The sequence below is a fragment of the Zingiber officinale genome, chromosome 5B, assembly GCF_018446385.1.
Source record: "Zingiber officinale cultivar Zhangliang chromosome 5B, Zo_v1.1, whole genome shotgun sequence".
NCBI classification, from domain to species: Eukaryota; Viridiplantae; Streptophyta; class Magnoliopsida; order Zingiberales; family Zingiberaceae; genus Zingiber; species Zingiber officinale.
This window is the reverse complement of record NC_055995.1, coordinates 136,279,378-136,300,087: the sequence shown is the minus strand read 5'-3', so window position 1 is coordinate 136,300,087 and position 20,710 is coordinate 136,279,378. Positions and strand designations below refer to the sequence as shown.

Sequence of the window (20,710 nt, the reverse complement as noted above, 5' to 3'; positions counted from 1 at the left end):
TATTATTTTTTATAATGAATGTAATTCATATTATTATAAAATGACAAAAATATCCTGCGACTTCTACCGACGACCGTTGCACCTCTGTCGGAGCTTGTGTTCGATGACCGATGTCGGCCAGCCGGCGACCGTCGGCCGGTGATCGGGGAAGACTAGCGTCGGCGGCGCCGCCGTCGGTCGCCGACCGATGGCGGTGATCAGCGACAGGCGACGTCCGGCGGCGCCGCCGTCAGTCGCCGACTGATGGCGGCGATCAGCGACAAGCCGACGGCCGGCGACCGGCGGCGGCCGACGGCCGGCGACCGGCGGCGGCCGACGATCGGCGACCGGCGGCGGCCGACGGCCGGCGACCTGCGGCGCCCGACGGCCGGCGACTTGCGGCGCCCGACGGCCGGCGACCTGCGGCGCCCGACGGCCGACGGGCGGCAACTGGTGAGCGGCGACGGCTGCAGCCGGTGAGCGGGCGACGGTCGGTAGGCTGAATAGGGGTATATTCGGCATTCAATTTTTGGTTAAACAGTGACCTCGTAATGTAATCGGATTACATAATATTTGCTTTGTAATCCAGATTACAAAACTTCACTACCTTTTGTAATCGAGATTATATTACATTACAGGTTTAAAGTTAAAACAAACAAAATAATCAGCCAAAATAATCAGCCTTGTAATGTAATCCTGATTACATTACAAGGTAGATTACACTCTACCAAACGTAGCCTTAATGTGATCGGATCCTCCTCAAGACCTTCACTGATGGAAACTGAGTGCACCAAACTACTGAGTTATTGATAGGGATGAAAACGAGCCGAATCGAGCCGAACAGTATCAGGCTCGAGCTTGGCTCGTTTAAGTTATATTTGGGCTCGAGCTCGAATCAAGCTTTTATCACAAGGCTCGAGCTCGGCTCGTTTCAGAATTATCAGGCTCGCGAACAGTTCGAGCTCGACTCGTTATTAGCTCGATTATCAAAGTTAACGAACCTAACTCGTTAAGCGAGCTCGGACTCGTTTTCGGGCTCGTTTATAGCTCATTTTAAAGCTCGTTTTTTTGCTCATTTTAAGGCTCGTTTTAAAGCTCGTTTTTTGGCTTGTTTTAGAGCTCGTTTTTTTGACTCGCGAACCTATAAACGAACATGTTCGCGAGCTCACGAGCCGAATATCCTTAAGCTCGAGCTCGGCTCGATAAAATTGTCGAGCTCGAAATCGAGCTCGAGCTCGGCTCGATAAGATAAACGAACGAACTCGAATGAACTTTTTACTGAATCGAACTCCAAATAACTCGCGAACCGTTTGATTCATTTACATCCCTAGTTATTGAGTGAAAGAAGATACCAGTGGAAGAAAACTTATACAAAGATTCTCTAGAATTTTAATTTATAGTATTAAAATCTACTCTTAACGTTTTGTTTTATAAAATTGATTGTTTTCTAAATAAATAGATGTATGCAACTCCATTAAATGATTCAAAGTGTTTAAATAATTTTCAATCGCTTTAAAGCAATTAATGTTTAAATTTATTTTATTTTTCTACTTAGAATGCCTTTTAGATTTCAACAAAGCCTTTTGGTAAAATGCACAAAAGTCCTCCAATTGTTTCAATTAATCTCGAGATTTGGAAAATTTAACATTGACAATTATAACATTCTCAATTCCACGTGCATAAAAATTAAATTTACAACAATAGCCAAAGTTAAAATTTGACCCTTGACTTTTTGAATTTTCAAGTTGTCTTTTTAAATTTGAACTCTTTCTATTTGACAATTGAAATCAAATTTGTATTAATTTGAATAGTAATAGAATCACATTTTTCTATATAGAAAAAATAAAGATACTCAATGGGCAAGTTGAAATTAATAATCAACAATTAAATTATATTTTATAATAAAGATATTTTGAAAAGGAAATGAAAAAAGAAGGTTTGTTTTCATTTTTATTATGTGATAAGAATAGAAAATGCATTAATCATTATCTTGTAAAAAAAGGTAAAATTTTATTTTATTTTTAAGTTCAAAATGAGAATAAAGAGCGCCTTATTAATAATTATTTATTAATATTTATTATTTTTCCATTTTAAGCACCAGAAAGGGAAGAAGACGACACGTTACGCTGCCCGCCTCGAAACGTTTCCTTTCGAAACTCCCCCCATTCCTACTCGTTTCCGAGGCCGAGGCGGCGCAGACCCGGGTCTCTCGGGAGCTCCGGTCTCTAATCGCGCTAAAGAGAACTTGGATCTAGTAATCAGGCCGGAGAATTCATCGGCTTCTTCGGCGGTGGTGGTTGTTTCTGTGGCGATCGCGTAATGGAGTACAGGTCGGACGACGACTATGACTACCTCTTCAAGGTGGTGCTCATCGGGGACTCCGGCGTCGGGAAATCCAACCTTCTCTCTCGATTCACTCGCAACGAGTTCAGCCTCGAGTCCAAGGCTACCATCGGGGTCGAGTTCGCCACCCGGAGCATCCGCGTCGAGGATAAGGTCATCAAGGCACAGATTTGGGACACCGCGGGCCAAGAAAGGTTCGATCTTTAAATCCAGCTAGTATTTTTTAGCCGATCGCTCTGTTTTCACTGTTATTTTTCGTCGGTTTGGGATGGCAATGCTTCAGGTCGGATCTAGGACTTGGATTTCTCGTGAAATCTTGTGCACGCTATTTCCATTGTAAACAAAATTAGGTTTTGCTAGATCAGTCCTTATTGCAATTCATGTTGTTGAGCTTGTTGTCAACGTTGAATCGCCTAATCGAATACTTTTTCTCTTGAATCTGCTTCTTTTCAGAATGGTTTAAGAAGGTTAAGCCACCTATGACTGCCGCAGTTGTATAGTATGATAATGATGCGCAACTAAACATGTAGGAGGGCGTACCTATCCTTGTTTTGGATGTTAAAACATCTCTTTCCTTTAGAGGGAAGTAGTTCTTCAGTTCCTATCCTCTCCGAGTTGGATATATTCTAACCTTCATGAGTCATGACAGATGGGTAATCAATGCCCCATATGACTTTGTCGACTTGAATGATTTTGATGCATGTATATGTGGTTCTATGTTTTATCATTGTTGGCCATATGCTGATTCAATTATTATGTTGTGTTCATAAACTAAATATCAGCAGCAGTTTTCTACAGAGACACCTGCTGATCGTTTGTCATGAACTGGACCAGATCCCTAATGTAGGAGATTTTTCAATCATATATCCATTGAGAATCACTATAATGACAACTTTAGGATTACAGCTTTATGTATTATTTGCTTCAACGACCTATAGAAGGATATGGGATGCAAGTCGTGGGGATTTCTCCATTATTTTTCAAAGCTTATAAACTTTTGAAAACTGTCATAGTAAGTAATATCTTCCTTGATAGATGGTCTCGACATTTATAATTGTGTTTAACGTCTATTCATTTTTCCTCTTAGGAAGCCATAACAAGGCTTGACTGTTTAACCTAGATATTTTCCATTTTGTTTTCCTATCTTCCTTTTGTTAATTTCATTCCATAAATATCTCTCATTATTGTAATGCATTCATTCACTTGTAAATTCCCAATATTGTGACCTGACATGGCTTTTGGCCTTTTTATCATAAGCAAGTGTGTTTATTAACATATTTGAGAGTTTTTCATATTAGATACATGTCTATAAAATGGAAGCAATATGCTCAATGAAGACAAAACGTTCATGCAGGTACCCTAATGGGACATCAATCTTGTATTGGTGGGTTAGAAAAAACAAATGAATAAGATGAACGGATAGTTATTATATATTGGAAACTTTCCATTCATTTCTAATGTTTCTAGGTATTTATTTATTTTCCCCCATAGCAATGTATGCATGTATGAGAACCATTCTTACATTATATCAGAAGATTTGTTCATGGTGTTGAGTATGACATAGTTTCCATTTTTACAAAATTAATTTGAGAACTGATGCTGAACAATCATACTTATTTCAAACTAAATTTATAACACTTTAAATTGTAGTATTTGGGGGCTGGAAATGCCGTAAATTCCTTTGACCGTGTATTTGCATCTAGTTATATTGATTTTGATTTGAAGGTTTCTGTCACATTGATGCTAGGAATTATGACTGACTAGTGGCAAGCTTCATTTTTTTCAGTTGGATTCTTCATGTCAGGTTCTCATATATGGATTATTTGGATTTTATGGATGTAGTCATTGATGCTAGGAAGAATGAATGCTTAGTGGTGAACTTTCCTTTATTTCGATCAATTAGGTTCCTCTTGCATTTTAAGAAAGCGTGTTCATTAATGCTTAGCCTGACTTATTTTTGGTTCATCAATGTTAAATAACGATTCCAACTAGAATCTTGCTAGCAGGTCAATATATCTTAAGAGGAGATAGAATGAGAAAGAAGATGGAAAAAAAAGAAGAGCTCCATTTTTCTTTGACAAATAGGCCAGCATACGTCGACGGTTTTCCAGAATTTTTTGTAGACCTCATTTTGATATAAAAAAAATATTTTTTTGTGCAATTCTAAATGTGAAGTTATCTTATTTGTGAAACTTAATACTTGAAGTTCAACATAAGCTCTGTTTTCTTGTGAAATAAGTGAGCAGGGTAGAGAGAGAGAGAGAGAGAGAGAGAGAGAGAGAGAGAGAGGTGAAGAAGACAATATGATTAGAAAAAGAAAGAAGAAAATAGGTGATCCCCTCGCATAGTTAAAAGGAAATTAAAAATTGACTTATATTACAGCAAGAAGGTGATAATCCTCACTCGGGGCCCTTCCAGGACGGCCTCATGCGATCTGGAAGAGAGATAAATCACAAGGGGCTTCGCCCAACACAGTGACCCTTTGCATGGGGTCAAGTGACCTCCGATACATTTTGATACGTTGGGAATCAACGCATGACCTATTGCAACAACACCACATGCAAGTACCAATTGTGCCCGCCTGTGGGGACAAAAAGTGACTTATATTGGTCATGAGAGAGAGAGAGAGAGGTGAAGAAGACAATATGATTAGAGAAAGAAAGAAATTAGGTGATACCTTCGCATGGTTAATAGAAAATTAAAAATTGACTTATATTAGTCCTCTGCCCACTCTTAAGTTCAAAGGATCACAATATGATTAGAGAAAGAAAGAAATTAGGTGATAGCTTCGCATGGTTAAAAGAAAATTAAAAATTGACTTATATTAGTCCTCTGCCCACTCTTTAAGTTCAAAGGATCACAATTTGTTTTAATTCCTTCATCTTCTACTGAAGTGAACAGAACAAATCTTGCATTATTGTCATGTTGAGAATCACCCAACAAACTGTATGCAGGCTATACTACTAGTAATCTTCTGATCACTATAATTATGTTACAGTTTGCTTTGGGTTAATGAGTTCGCTAATTCATCTAATTTTTTATACCACTATAATGTGACCTATGTTTCTTTGATGCAATCATATATACGATTGAGGTTGTATCACTGCTATGTTTATGGTTAAAGATGTCCATGGAGGGCAATGACTACTGCTTAGGAATGTTCAGCTGCATGAATGGCATGATAACATAGAAGTAATCTTTTGCACTCTCCTTACGTATTTCTATACAATCTTGTATTTTTTTTTTCTACAGAAATCTTTTCATAGTTTAACGAAGTTTATTCTCACTATTTGGTGCTACTATCTGGTAGCTAATTAAACTTGTGTATCTTTTCATAATAAAAAACTTTGTATTTCTTCAATTTATGATTCTCTTTTCCTACCTTACCTCTATCAGGTATCGAGCAATCACAAGTGCATATTATCGGGGAGCTGTTGGTGCACTTTTGGTGTATGATGTTACTCGGCACATAACGTTTGAGAACGTGGAGCGTTGGTTGAAAGAGCTCAGGGATCATACTGAATCTAACATTGTGATTATGCTCGTGGGCAACAAAGCGGACTTGCGTCATCTTAGAGCAGTTTCAACCGACGACGCAAAGACTTTTGCTGAAAATGAGAATACTTTCTTCATGGAGACATCGGCTCTTGAGTCTACAAATGTCGATATTGCCTTTACAGAAGTGCTCACTCAGATACACAACGTAACAAGCAGGAAGGCACTCGAAGCAAGCGACGATCAGGCAACATTACCCAAGGGACAAACAATCAACATTGGTGATGATGTATCAGCTATCAAGAAGGCCAGTTGTTGTTCATCTTAAGAAATAGTGGTCTCCGATTCACTTTTCAATTTATTGGCCGAACTACTACTTACTACTTTCATATGCTGTTGTTGTACTAATGATTGTTTTTGTACAAACAAAAAAAAAAAAATCTTCCATATAGCTGGGAGCAATCTGATGATTTTAAAAACTTAAACTTTGTTGTGCTCATAGTTTTTTGTTCTTCCATAATTTATTCACATTTTTTTTTTTTTGCATATTTTCTGATAATTTTGTAAAAAGGTTGCCGACCATATATTCGATTAATATTTTTTTTTTAAAAAAATATTAATCTTTTTTTATTAACATCTGAAAAAAATAGTCAGTAATCCATATTTATCAGCCAAAATAAGGGATTCTTGGCAATTATTTTGTCCGCAATCTTTGTTATCTTTGAACTGCTTTTTTCTTAGTTTGTTTGAGTGTTTAACATGTTCGACCATTAGAGCTGTCAGACGGGTCAATTTGTGACGGAGCAGATCGGTTCGTGATGGATCAATTATTTGGTGGGTCGGGACGGGCCAATCCGTCAACTTGACGGGTTGAAAAATTTTCAATTCAACCCAATCTAAGGCGGGTTACGAGTTTGGTGGACCAATCCGCGGATCCATCCAAATTTTTTAAATTTAAAAAATATTTCATATCTTCACGTTTTACTTTGAAAAAGTTTTATGAATCAAATGTATTCATAAATATGTATTTTAAATATAAATGGACACAAATGAATATTTATGTTGGATGAAAAATATTATTTTTATTTTAAAATTATAATAAAAAAAGATAATAAATTGATATAAAACTTAGTTTATATGTGTTTGACAAGTCAGTTCACAATGAACTTAGATTGATAAAATTCTAATCTATTCTACTTAAATTATTTGACGGGATATATCCATCCAACCCAAATTCATTGTCCCAACTTGAGGAAACAGTCCTAAATTATCATGCAGGTTATAAATTAATTAGTTATTTTAGAAAATTAAATATTAAAATTTTAACGGTAAATTAGAGAAAAATCTCTAATCACAATGTTAACTTTGCATGCAATCCTCATGTCCAAAAAATTTTGTTTCCACTCCCTGCATGCAAAGTATTACTTATATCAACTCCCTCATGCAAATATTGTTACCTAAATTGCCCCTCAGATTTTTTAGGTACAAAAAGTCCAAATTTGAATACAAAAAGTCCAAAAACGAGTATAATTTTTCTTAAAGTCAGCACTTTATATTAAAATCGAGTATATTTTCTATCAAAATTGTCCATCTTATTTTTTAGATATAAAAAATCTAAAAACAAGTATAATTCCTGTTAAATTCAGCACTTTACACTAGAATCCAGTACTTTATATTAGGATCGAGTATATTTTCTATCGAAATTAATCCTCATATTTTTCGGTACAAATAGTCTAAAAATGAAATCGAGTATATTTTGAGGTGAAAAAAAATCGTACTCAATTTGATAGAAAATATACTAGATTCTAATTTAATATACTAAATTTAAGAGGATTTATACTGATTTTTAGATTTTTTATACCTAAAAATATCATTGACAATTAGATAAATATATTTGATTGGAGAGTAAAAATAAAAATTTTTATAGATAAGGACGATAAAGATTTATTTATCAATAAAGACTCCATACAAAATTACCCAAATTTTAATTGGGACGTGACTGCCACAGTGCCACGTCTCATCTTCTTCGGATCTTTCTTCTCTCTCTCAAAAGCATAAAAAGCCAAAGCCATCCAAAGCTGGCTCTTTTCTGTTACGCTCAGCTGATCACTGACCACTGGTCACTGGCCACTGGCCACTCTTATCGCCGGTTGATCTCCTCGCACTTTCCTTAGCTCGCTCACTCGAGGAGGAGCTGGATCATCGCCATTGCTCTCTGCATACTGCAGCAAGAAGTGACATCTTCTTTCCCTTTCTCGATCTTGCTTTCTTCTCCTTATTTCGCTTTTTTCTCGCCCCTCCCGTTCGAAAAATGTGAACTTTTAAAGCAGAATGTGAGAGAACAAAGCTGCAATAGAGCCCTAATTCTTTCGCTTTGGGAGCAGAATGAGAGAGGGCGAAGCTCCAATCAAGCCCTAAATCCAGACACCCTCCTTCCTCTGCGCCTCGATGGACGAACCTCAACGGCGAGGAGGCGGCGGCGGCGAGCTGCTGTCCAAGAAGATCGCTTGCGCCACCTACGCCGACGTCAACCGAGGTACGCCGAGGTACTCTACCCGGCTGGAAGACTACGCCGAGATATTCGGCGATGTCGCTGGTGCCTGCTCCATCCCCTTCCTCGACCTTCCCCCAGCCCTGAGCTGCCGGGTTGCTGATCCGGGCTCCGGGGGCTTTGACTACTCTGAGGTGTTTGGAGGCGTGGATTTCGGAAAGTTTGCTACGCCGTTCGAGGAGTTGGTCGCGGTGGCGCCGACGAGGGAGGATCCATCTTCTTCAGATGGAAGGTAGTAGAACTCATGGAAATTTGCCACTTCAAACTTAATTGATCGCGAGAGATTTGATGCAAACTTCTCATGATGAAATAATCTAGTTATCAGCATTTGTTGAATTCGTAGATTACTAAAGAGTTTACTTTTATTGTTTAGTCTCTTTGAACTTGAAGAACATCGGCTGACTATTTCTATCTGTGTAGTTTGACTTTTGCTGCATCTGTAAGTGTCAAAGTTGTAGGAACTAACTAATGGCGTTTGCGTGCATTCATCAGAAGGACTAAAGGGGAAGCAGCCAACGACCGGCAGGCTATGGGAGAACTTTTCTCGACGAGGCATTCGAATGGAGGCCTAATGGCATCTAGACATTGTGATCCTCTGCCATCAGAATTCAACCATTCAGGATATGTTGCCACAGAGTTCAATTTGTCGAATAAGAAGACTACGAACCGAAAGAAAGAAGGGCAAAGGAATGGAACAGTACAGGCAGAAACTGGGGAACAACAGAAGAAAATTCCAGTCTCAGTTTCGAGCAAGCATTTAAGAAGTTCAGAAAATCACTCGGGAACAGACAATTGTAACTCATGCTCTTCCGGAGGTTCCATATCGAGTGGTGATGCATCTTCCTCTCGCAAAGCGTATTTGACCGTTTGTGACATCAGTCTTAGAACACAACCATTACGAATGCCACCACCATCGAGGCCGCCTCCGAGGTTAGTTGAGAAAGAGGGATATCCTAAAGCAAGAATATTTTCAAATCTCAAAGGTAGTTTGGATGGAGAAGGTCTTCGTGTGGATGAAGAGGTCGAGAAGGGGAATTCTCGTAGTTTCCTTGATGTGAAGGTTGATGTTAGTTCATCTACTGCAGTTATTCAAGAAGCAATGGAACTAGCTCAAGCTAAACTAAAAGGTACAAAAGAGTTGATGGAGAGGAGCGACTTGAAATCATCTTGGCTAAGTAAATCGGCAGATAAATCAGAGAAATGGAAGATCAATAAAGAATACCACGAATTGGTAAATACTGAAAATTTTGAAATGGCTGAAGAAGTCTCTGAGGAGGAGGAGGTTTCAATGAAGAAAGCAAAACTGGCGACGATGATCTCTGAAGTCGAACAAAATAAGAGCATGCAGGATACATTATCCTATGAAATTGAAAGCAATTGGAAATTGAAAAAAGATATTGTAGCTCCGGTGGCTTGTGCTCGTGAAGAAAATGCTAACTTCGAAACCCATGATATAGATCTCGAAGAAGTTGCGACGCAAGGAGTGGTTCAGAAGTTTGAAGTACAATATGCCAGTGAAAAGGTTCATTTGTTTTCAGGAAGTGAAAAGAATGTGAATGGCAATTCAGTGCTTGACTATGTTCTTTGTAATAAACGAGGTAAGAACAAATTAGACTCTCTAGATGCGTGTAGAGGTGAAAACTCTTCTAATTTTGTCGAGATTAATGTGGAAGAGGAGATCAAAGAGGAGAAATGGAAATCAGCAACAGCTGTTCATGAAGCAGACATTCAAGTTTCTTGTCGATCATGCATATCAAAAGTTGAAATGGAGAAAACAGCCCGAATGCGTGAGCAGTTGTCGGCAACAGAATTAAATAGGAACAGTTTATCAGTAGAAAGTGATTTAAGAGCTAAGGTAGATCGAGAAGTTTATACAGACGAAGAAGCTTGGAAGGATAATAGATCAGCAGTTGGAGCAACAACATGCAAAGAACAAGATTGCAAGGGACATACAACAAAACAAGCTCAAAATGAACTCGTGCAGTCATGCAATCTTGAAAAGTTTGAAGGTCATAAAATGGACGGAAGACATCTCTGGAATATTGGAATTGAAGATACTATTGAAATTCAAGTTGAACCTTACTTTATGGATAAATATATGTCTGTCAATGGAGTTCCGGGGGTTAGTGCAGGGCCTCTTAACGATACCGCAGACGCTCTTAACACTGATTTGCTTGGCCATCCAACTACTTTATCAGACTTGTCTATGTTATCAATGAAAAGCGAAGACAAAGAAATAGAACAAATGGAGAAGGAACTAGAGGAAGTGGCAGAAGAAGAAAAGGAAAAGGAAATACTACAAGAAGAAAAAGAGAACATAGTGTTGCTGCAGAGTAAATTAGTGGAAGATATGCGTAACGTAGGGTTATTCGAAGAAAGATCAGAAATGGAAGAAAAGAAAGAGAGGGAAGTAAATTTGAAAGAAGAAAAAGAACAAGCGAGGTTGATGGAAGAAAGTAACGACTCTGAACAAGCAAATGGGAACCAGAAAAATTTACAAGAGGAGATATTACTAGTAGAAGCAAAAGAGAGGGAAAGGAAACTAGAAGAAGAGAAAGAGAGAGCAAAGCTTGTAGAAGAACAAAAGGAGAGGGAGAGGGAAAGAAAAAAGGACAGAATTGCCATAGAAAGACCATTTGCTGAAGCTACAGAGAGAGCTGAAAGGATTGCTGTGGATAAGGTCACCACTGGCTCAAGTAAAGTCAAGGAGAATGCTTCTTATGAAAGTTCTGAAAAAACACTAACAGAGAATGCCTCTAGAGATTCTAAATTAACGACCGAATGTGCTACAGATGAGTGGGCTACTGCAGATGCCAGAGAAGATTCTGAGAGGGATAATACCATGTCGAGGGACAAATTTAGAATGGATATTGCAGAAGAGCATTTACAAGACGACGATAAGGTAGATGAAAATAAATAAATAATAAACTAATTCTGAAATAAATGAATGCTAATGAAGCATGCACTCCTCAGGATGGACATGATGCACAATTTGGAAATACTGGTTCTTCAAAAACATGTCTGGTAAACTCAGATTATCAAGGTAATTATAAAGTTTGTGAAGTTTTTCTTCTTTTTTTTCCCCCATGGGCTGATGGTCTTCCAATTGTAACATTAGAGATGCTATTTTCTTTTCATTTTTTTTTTAACTATTCTGGTGTGTAATTGAAGCAGGTGAAGGTGAATCAGTTTTAAGGTGTAAAGCTCGACAGGAGAGACATCAGCGAATAGCTGCACGTGCTGTATGTTCACTTGGGGCTTCACTTATGTTTTGTTTTTGTGAGGTTTCTTGTTTATGACATTACTGTGTGTTCTCCAGGCCAAAGCTCTTGCAGAAAAGAACATGCGAGATGTGCTTGCTCAAAGAGAGCAATCAGAAAGAGATGTAATATTTACAACATGCTTAAAGGTTTAATCCTACTTTCTCTTGACCAATCTCAATCAAATTATTGCTGCAGAAAATGGCAGAGAACCTGGACGCTGATCTCAGGAGATGGTCCAATGGAAAAGAAGGAAATTTGCGTGCATTGCTATCGACACTACAATATGTGCGTAAACTTCAATCCATTCGTGTTGTCCTTTGATCATTTTATTTCCCGAGAAATTCTCCTCAGTTCATTCACTTGACATTTTTCTCCATGCAGATCCTCGCCCCCGAGAGCGGTTGGCAACCTATTCCATTGACAGAAGTTATTACAGCCTCAGCAGTGAAGAAAGCTTTCCGGAAGGCTACTCTTTGTGTTCATCCTGATAAATTGCAGCAACGGGGTGCCAATATCCAGCAGAGGTACATCAGTGAGAAAGTGTTCGATCTTCTTAAGGTGAATTCTCATTTTTCTTGATCAAGTAGCAGTTCTTGATTGTTGACTTATGGTAAAAGAATTTATTAGCCTACAAGTGGATGTTAACCTTGGATCATCTTATCGATCTTGCTATCATTATTATCTTCTGCATTCATATGCATTTTTATGCTTCTCATCTTGACTTTGTGAGAATCTCTGCCAAAATTCACCACCATCATTATCTTGACACAGGAAGCTTGGAACAGATTCAACTCAGAAGAAAGGTAGTGACAGAAATGAAAAAGGTACAAATTTGCCTTCAATCTTTCAGTGGGAATGTCGCGAAAGGAAGAATGGTACATTTAGAAAGAGAATATCAGATTTGTGATGTCTCTGTGAACATTTTTCTAGCAATGTATTCAGATGTAAAATTTGTAGTAATTCTCAAAGAAATTCTTCACTAGAGTTTCAAGCTCCTTCCTTTTGTAATGTTATTCTCAAACAGTTTGAGAAATTGGCTCTGCCTTTGTTGTTGTAAATTTAATGTGCAGGATTAGTGATCCTACCTAAGAAACATAATATATATATATAGTGATCTGGTTTGAGATCAGAGATGGGCTGGCTCCTTGATGTAACATCGAATCTAGGGCGATCAGTTCGATACCACAGAAGTTTCCCATCAGAAAAGAAAAGGAGCTTTGGCATATGATACAATGAATGAAATAATGACGTTTAGGATATTGTTTAAAGAAGGATCATATTGTAAGCAACGAATGTTCCATATTCCCTGACAAATATACAAAATCCTTAGATTTTTCTTTTGGTCGTCTCTTGTTCTTTTCGATAACTGAATCAAAACCAGTTGTTTAATCAAATCCATGAATGCTGACAGCGGCGTTTGGGACCAGCTTCTCGCAGACGGACTGACAAAAAACATCCTCATTTTCATTACTAACTGAAAATTGCTCACCCTGTTACAGAGATTTGGTTCGATGATCAGCATCCAGAAGTTCTGCGTGAGCAAATCCATATCTAAAATGTTACCTGTCAAACTGATACTCCAGGAATGTGAAGAAGAACCCATGAGATGCAGTACAACGAGACACAGATGGTTGCTCCGGAAATGAAGTTATGAAAAAGGCGCTTGTTGTCTTTACTTGGGATGAATATTGTCCTCAATAGATTCGTCAGGTCGAATATTCTGTAGGATATCTGCGAGAATAGTGTGTGAGTGTTTGAATTGGAAAAGCATGTGGCATTCAGATTAGTTGAAGTGTGACTTACAAAGAGATAGATCGCTGTAGTGAGCAAGAAGTTAAGCAAAGGGTAATTGGGAATGAAACAAAGAAGCCATTTCGGCTGGCCATTTGGCATGTTTGACCTGTAGAAAATGAATGACGGATGTTAAGTTCATTACGAGCAGGAAACAAAACTTAGTACGAAGGACATGTTCTTAGCTACATATTAGTATTTAACAAAAGTTCATGTCAGGTTTAAGAAACCCAAAGTGTCATGAGTTTGTAAGGTTTCTCCAGAAAATAGTGAATTGGCAAACTAAGCATGACTGTAAAAAGATCATACAAGATGAAGTAATATATAAAAAAAGAAGCGACATTAATCCTATCGATACCTTAGCCAAATATGGATCTGAGAAATGTAGGTCTCTAGTGTGATCTTGCCGAGCCATCTGCCAAATGGAAGAACAAAAAAAATGAAATTCACTGAAAAAACATTTCTGTAGAGAAGGTCCAAAGTAAATGTAACTCACGCAAAGAGAGTGAGGGAGGAACTGCGAAGCTGCTGGGTAAAATTCCGTAGGCAGATGTAAACACTACAGTTAACACAAGATAATTTCACAATCTGTTTGAATGACACCAGTTTAGCGAATAAAGTTTGACTGAAACTGCTATACGCACGTAATTGGGATCCAAGATGTGTACGGATGAAACTTGTTGTAGGAAATTTTGTCTAGCTTGTAGATGTATTCATACCACAAATAACCAACCTGCAGATGGTAAGTACCCTTGTATCTCAATGTCATATACCACAAGGTACGCTCGGGAATATCGAAGAATATTATCATGACTCACCAATAAGGAAACTGAAACTATGCTTGTTTTGACATAGAGTTTCCTTTTATTATCAGATTCTTCAAGCTTCTCCATCCATCTTTCAACCTAAAATGTAGAAGAAAAAATAAGCAGCCAAAATAAGTATGAACCAAGTAGATTACATTGAGTATCAACAAGGTCACAACAGATTACGACAGCAAAACTTACAGTAGGGTGGTAATATGCATATATCATCCCGATAATCCAAATGTAGCGATCAAGGCCAGATCTAAAGTGCCACTCATGTAAGAGTGGTAGATTTGACTTGGAAGGCTCTGGATCCTTGTATCCTGCAGTAGAAACCTTTAGAAACTTTGATAGATTGAGCTTTGAAAGATTGAGCGGCATAAGGTAGCTGATGCATCTACAATTTACTAACCTATCAGGAATGTAAAAGGAGTCCAGAGGATATCAAATACCCCAGGTACTTCCCAGACTAAGATCACTACAAGAAAACAACAAATAATCTTGATGGCCATTACAGGTCCAATCTCATTATACTTGTTAAAGATACTGAGTGCTCCATACACCATGACGGTAAAAAGCGTATGCATGGGGCAGATATAATATAGGGTGAAATCGTTGTTCAGGACAATGCAACAAAAGGCCACAAAGAAATTTAGCCGCCACATCATCTGCATCACAATGGAGAACATTTAAGCTTCTAGGTTACTAACAGAATATTATCCAGATAAAATCAAGTGATAACTTATCAAGAGATCCTCTAGGCACCTGAGTAAACCGAGCAAGGCTAAAATCCTTCCGTACATAATAGTAAGAGAAGTTCCCAAAGCCAGTCATCCACACGTAAGCAGCAATGAATATTCGTATTGCATTGTATATCTCAGTGGCAGCAAAATAGTGGTACATTAAGAATAAAACCTGATAAAGAGCACATAAAATTTTCCTATCAAGGACACAATAATGAAAATAGTGCTTTGCCAATTTGGAACAGTAAAACTTTGTGCTGCATACAAAGTCAGCAAGATGAATTGTTGACATTGCCAGATACAATGTGTTCATCACTGGTTGCAACTGAGAATTTAGGTATGCACAATCTTCAAATTTAGAATCGCCATGAGAAATAACGAAAGATGAAGATTTAAAAGTACTTAGAGTAGGCAAAACTATAATGGAAATGGTAAACTACCAACAGTGTGTTTCTTAGTCAATGTATAGACATTCTTTTTTTCATACAAGCTAAACTTCTGCAATGCAAAGGAATCAGTCCATCTTCCTCAAACAAATCTATATCAATTCTGTTTGCAACAAATTTTGTTAGTTAACTTCTGTTGAAATTTTACTCGTTAGTGTAAGAAGTACAGTGCCTAGCTAACTACAAACACTATATTACAATCAGTTCTTGTTCACATTCAAGGTCATACCAGCTTAGGGCGTCCTATTCATGATTATCAACTAAAAGTGAATATGGTGTGCAATTTACAACAGAGTTGGTAATGTGAGGGACGATATTATGACGAGAAAGGTCAAAAGACACCAACCTGCATCCATCCTTTCCATTCTTCAGTTTGATGACGATTAAGGAAAAGTATTGATTTTCCTGTGAAAGCTGATTTGTCATGGTGCTTCTTTAGAGACGTCAAGGTGGAAGCTATAAAAAGAAGAATATAGAGGAAAAGAAATAGGTCTCGGCTGTAACTCTGAAAAATTAAATAATGGATCAGGAAAAGATCAAAAAGGGCAAAAATTAACGAGAGAGATCAGAAACATAAATTTATTCACAAAATGCAAATCAGTAATGATGGTTCATAAAGTGTCACATGCTAAAGCTATAGCCAGAGGAGAATGTACAGATTTTAATACATAATAATTGGGGGACATGACTTAAAAACATAAAAACTAATAAGACAAGAGCACACACTGGTAGAAGCGAGTCGCTCTATAAAAGCTCAACCAGAATTAGTAGACGATACTTAAAAGTTAAGTATTTTTTACAACATTATCATGTCATGTTCATCTTGATTATTTTTACAATCAAATTATGAGTGAGTTGATGTTTTATTAATTTTCCTTTCAAATGAAAACAACGCAAAGAAACATCCAACAAAAGACCCTACTATTTGGTGTACGTATGAACAAATCATTCTTACTTAAAAAATAATCAACAAACATGGGCATCAGACACAAACACAATCCACAGTTTTATGCTCTTGAATTAACTACAAAAGCATTCAAGAATGTGTTTCTAATTGTTTCTTCTGAAGATACCTAGGAAACATGGTATAGATCTGGTTTGACTACAGGATAACATTTGACTATTTCATTATGTTGTGAAGGAAATTATGCAGAGAAATTCAATCACATGAGTAATCTTTATGTTTATAAGTTACACAAAATTTGGCTTTCATTAAGATCCTTGGCATTCTATAGAGAGGGAAAAAACAGAGATTTTTAGATCACCAATCTGTTACAGCCATACACCATAGTCATAACAAAGTAGAAGAAAAGAACCTTGGTAGTTTGTGAAAATATATTGGTTCGATCACAAACATAGAAGTATACAAGAATCGTTCCAAATTCTGCCCTGCATTATTTTGGCAACATAATCAGGAGTTGATGCTCATACTACCTAAACATATAAAATATATGTATATCATATCACAAGAACTCACATGGCTCTCAGCAATTTTCGATGTTCAAGCAAGAAAGATTCATCCAGTGATATAAACCTAGAAAATATCCAATGCCAAAATCAATGGAACCATGGAACATATGGAAGGCTCATCTAACCTATATCACATGGAATCTTTAACTAACCTGATTAAGTTTGTTCGGGCTGATGAACTAGACCCTCTTGATGAAGATCTTGGCAGGCCTCCCTCAAGCAAAGCAACCCGATCATCATCCTTTACAGTTTCTTTATCCAGTTCAACCAGATTCACATCTGAATGACTGGACAACAGAAGACAAACTGATTTGAGTGCATGACTTTAAACACTGATGATTCATGTATACGAATTGGAAGTTGCAAGTAATCTAATGAATAAAAAAAAAAAAGGGTAGCCCACTGCACTAAGCTCCTGCTATGCAGGGTCCCGGGGAAGGATCCAAGTAATCTAATGAATATAAAGAAATAAATTTTTAAAAAATGATTTGAGCTTAAATGAGTTCAATCCATCACAGATATTCTGAAGTGTTATGGTCCAATAGGAAATCTTTGAAGAATCAAGAAATGGGTACACAAAATAATTCTATGCCACATTAAGACTACATGTTACATGCTCGATACAGAATTTGACTTGTTTACTGAATATATGTGATCCTCCATAGGTAAAGCAAACCAAGTTATCAATTGTGAAAAGTTTATTTGTGCCTTTCACATACAAAGTTTCATTGCTTTCTGCAATTAGCATTCTCAAACAACAATAGTCCAAGTATCTGAGAATGTCTGAATTTCTTCTTACATGGCCAAACCTAGTTAATAAAGATATGTCAAAAGTAGCTAACTTTTTCCCTTTTTTTTAACTCCACTCAAATAAGTGCATGATTTAAGAGATGAATGATCTTGAAAGAGAAATTATGAATAACCAAGAAGCAGCCTAGGTAAATAGTTGATTCAATAGGGCATTTAATCAATCATGGCTTTCATGTCTTAACCTATGTGTTTAAACAAAGTTTTAGATAAATTATCTATTTCAGATAAAATACTTACACTTTTGTTAGAGATGAAGACTTTCTGTACTCCAAAACTTCTGAATATAACCATGCAATAAAAACAGGCAAAAAGCCAAGCAAAAATGACACCTGCAATATAAGTCAAAAAGAAATCCTTATATTATTTAGGGCAAACATGCAAAAATTGTAACTAAATATATCTGTACTCGCATTTTCTGGGTAAGCTCAGGTATCATGGGATAGTTAGATGAAAAGTTTCATTTCCGAATGTCACATGAGGACTATGTTTCTCTACAACCACATCCAGAGAACAGATGCATATGGTTAGTTTGGTCAATTATCTGATTTAACAACAAACTTGAACTGCATCAAAATGGATCTTGTGCATTTACCAATATGGACCAGGGAGAAAATTCCCAGTAACATTAAAAACAAAATGCAAGCTGCAGTTCGTTATCTCAAGCTTCCATCTATTTGAACTCTAAACGCAAAGGCCATAACTTTGAAAAGGTTGATAAGTTAGAATGATAGTGAAGCACATGATTCCCACACAAGTTCAACATTATCTGAGAGAAACGTAACTCAAAAAGAAAGAACTTTTATGGACGGTCAACACCACGAATTGTCATAGAACTTCTCATACCAAAAAAAAAAAAAAAAAAATGAAAGATGAAAGATGAAAGAGGATCTGGATCTAACACCATGCCCACAAAATATTAAGTGTGTCAATCAAAATTCCACCCAAGAGAAACAGAAAACCAAAAAGGGATCCAGAATCACAATGATTTCGCGCACCTGACCAGGGGTCACCGGACCGGAGACCGCCATTCTCTGCGGAGTCCAGGAGACTGAAAGGAGAGATGGTCCAATGTATCCTGATCAAATCCAAACACGATCGAAGAAGAATGAGGTGAAAGGGTGGGAGGGGGAGATCTATCGCATACCAACGATCCAACCACCAGAGAAAGTAAGATGGAATTTTGAAGCCGCGGATGAGCAAAGTAAGAGGAGTAAGAGGAGGAGGAAGGAGTATAATGGTGGGAAGGACGGAGAGAAGTTGCTGTCTCAATATCGAAGTCGGAGGGAGCGGTTGGTGAAAGGGAAGGGGAAGCAAGAAGACTGCTTCCTTCCCTTCCATTCTCCGTCATAATAATAATAATAATAATAATAATAATAATAATAATAATAATAATAATAATAATAATTCATTATTTTTTAAAATTTTAACAACTTTTGTAAAATTTCTTTAAAATTTTTCGTAATTTCAAAATGCCCCCTAAACCTTCCAATTTATTGTCAAAATACTCTTCATCTTATCTAGAGATATTTTATAGCAAAATAAAAACGCTGGAAGTTGTTGACATTAATAAAAATTTAAAATGCCTTTTCTACTCTAATAAGATATATCATTTGACTTAAAACTTATTTGATTTGTTTAGAACAGTAAATGAGTCAAATCGAGTTAAGTTTTGTTATGTTTAAACTTATTTGATAGGATAAACGAGCTGAACATAAAGTGAATCAAACCCTTAAAATGAATGTTAAAACTTTGTTTGATTTTTTTTTTTATGAGCTTGAGTTTAGTTTGAGCTTAGTTTGTTTAGATGTTATCGAACTTTTAATCAAGTTTATTTGATTATTTAAAATTTTTAAATTTTAAACTTATTTGATTAGTTATTGAGCTTGATAATACAAATTTATTTGTTCATTTTATAAATTATTTTTATTTATTTAATAAATTGATAAAAATTTTACTGATGAATATAGTTCACGAATATTATTCAAAAATATTATTCATGAACGTCATTCACGAATATTATTCATGAATGTTGTTCATGAACATTATTCACGAATATTAACGAGTTGAACATATGTATTCAAACTTGTTCCTATTATTAAACGAGTTGTTCAAAATTGTTCATATTATTAAACGAGTTCTTCAACCTTATTCATTTAATTGATCTTATGTATATTGAACAAACATAAACAAATTTTTATCAGACTGAACATCAAGCTTGTTCATGAATGTTCAGTTCATTTATCGTCTTGGATTTGTTTAAAGAGACATATTTCACTTTGCCTCCAAAAGTTTGCTAAATTGCTAAATTACCTATAAATAAAAAGGAGTAAAAGTTTTTGCAAAGATTAAGCGCGACATATAAATTCTCAATTTTGTGGTGTCAAATGCAAAAGTCATATTCGGATTCAAAACATGTTTTTATTTATAATTTCTCTAGATTATATAATAACCAAAATAAAGCATGTCATTAATGTTTTTTTAAGCAATCAAAAACTTAGTATTTGTACACCAAATTTTCTATAAAAATTAATATACATGTGTCTCAAATTTGGATGCTCGGATTCCAAGTTATGGTATGTCTTCAAACATATTTGTCGTGCCATATTTATTATTATTATTAATAGCACAATAAAAAAATAATTTAACTTTGAAAAATATTAAAAAAACACTTTATATCTTAAAGGGACAGTACTAAATAGTTAAAATCTGGTTAGAATATACTTTTTTTAAAAAAAATAATAAAATCATTATATTGTTAAGGGTGTTTAAATAATATCATATTTTATAAGTCAATTATATCATTTTCCATATATTTTCATATTTAATTTTTAAAAATTTATTTCTCTATATATTAATGATTAATTACATTTTTAAAATGATATGCATTGATTAAATCTTAAAATTCATTTGTTAGCTAGCCAGATACTTTCATCTAAATTTATTGATTCTAAAAATACTCTTGTTTTAATATTAGTATAGTAATTTTGGATAAAGTTGCTACAAGATATTCAAA

At 36.3% G+C, this 20,710-nt stretch overlaps 3 protein-coding genes across 6 annotated transcripts; 2 read left to right on the top strand and 1 right to left on the bottom strand.

Moving 5' to 3' along the window:
• The first annotated feature begins 2,085 nt into the window (after positions 1–2,085).
• Positions 2,086–6,302, top strand: LOC121986223 (ras-related protein RABA1f-like). Its single transcript, XM_042540088.1, has 2 exons — positions 2,086–2,516; positions 5,719–6,302. Exons 1-2 carry the CDS (start codon positions 2,299–2,301, stop codon positions 6,143–6,145), a joined length of 645 nt encoding a protein of 214 aa, XP_042396022.1. The 5' UTR covers positions 2,086–2,298; the 3' UTR covers positions 6,146–6,302.
• Positions 6,303–7,893: 1,591 nt separating this feature from the next.
• On the top strand, positions 7,894–12,729 carry LOC121986221 (auxilin-like protein 1). Of its 4 annotated transcripts, none has more exons than XM_042540083.1 (9): positions 7,894–8,051; positions 8,202–8,600; positions 8,861–11,270; positions 11,342–11,411; positions 11,540–11,610; positions 11,688–11,753; positions 11,827–11,916; positions 12,013–12,189; positions 12,403–12,729. In XM_042540083.1, exons 2-9 carry the CDS (start codon positions 8,266–8,268, stop codon positions 12,436–12,438), a joined length of 3,255 nt encoding a protein of 1,084 aa, XP_042396017.1. In that variant the 5' UTR covers positions 7,894–8,051; positions 8,202–8,265; the 3' UTR covers positions 12,439–12,729. The 4 variants fall into 4 exon arrangements, with proteins under 4 accessions (XP_042396017.1, XP_042396019.1, XP_042396016.1 ...); XM_042540084.1 differs by having other exon boundaries at positions 7,903–8,051; positions 8,148–8,600; XM_042540085.1 differs by having other exon boundaries at positions 7,899–8,600; positions 11,543–11,610.
• Positions 12,730–12,864: 135 nt separating this feature from the next.
• Positions 12,865–19,027, bottom strand: LOC121986222 (protein REDUCED WALL ACETYLATION 3-like). The gene is made up of 16 exons (XM_042540087.1): positions 18,693–19,027; positions 17,935–18,026; positions 17,040–17,174; positions 16,895–16,951; positions 16,734–16,806; positions 15,764–15,922; positions 14,994–15,143; positions 14,641–14,896; positions 14,430–14,551; positions 14,241–14,327; positions 14,067–14,155; positions 13,919–13,981; positions 13,781–13,837; positions 13,435–13,531; positions 13,195–13,362; positions 12,865–13,121 (listed from the first exon to the last, which is right to left on the bottom strand). The coding sequence occupies exons 1-15, from the start codon at positions 18,723–18,725 to the stop codon at positions 13,198–13,200; spliced, it is 1,635 nt and encodes a 544-aa protein (XP_042396021.1). The 5' UTR covers positions 18,726–19,027; the 3' UTR covers positions 12,865–13,121; positions 13,195–13,197.
• Between the last annotated feature and the right edge of the window lie 1,683 nt (positions 19,028–20,710).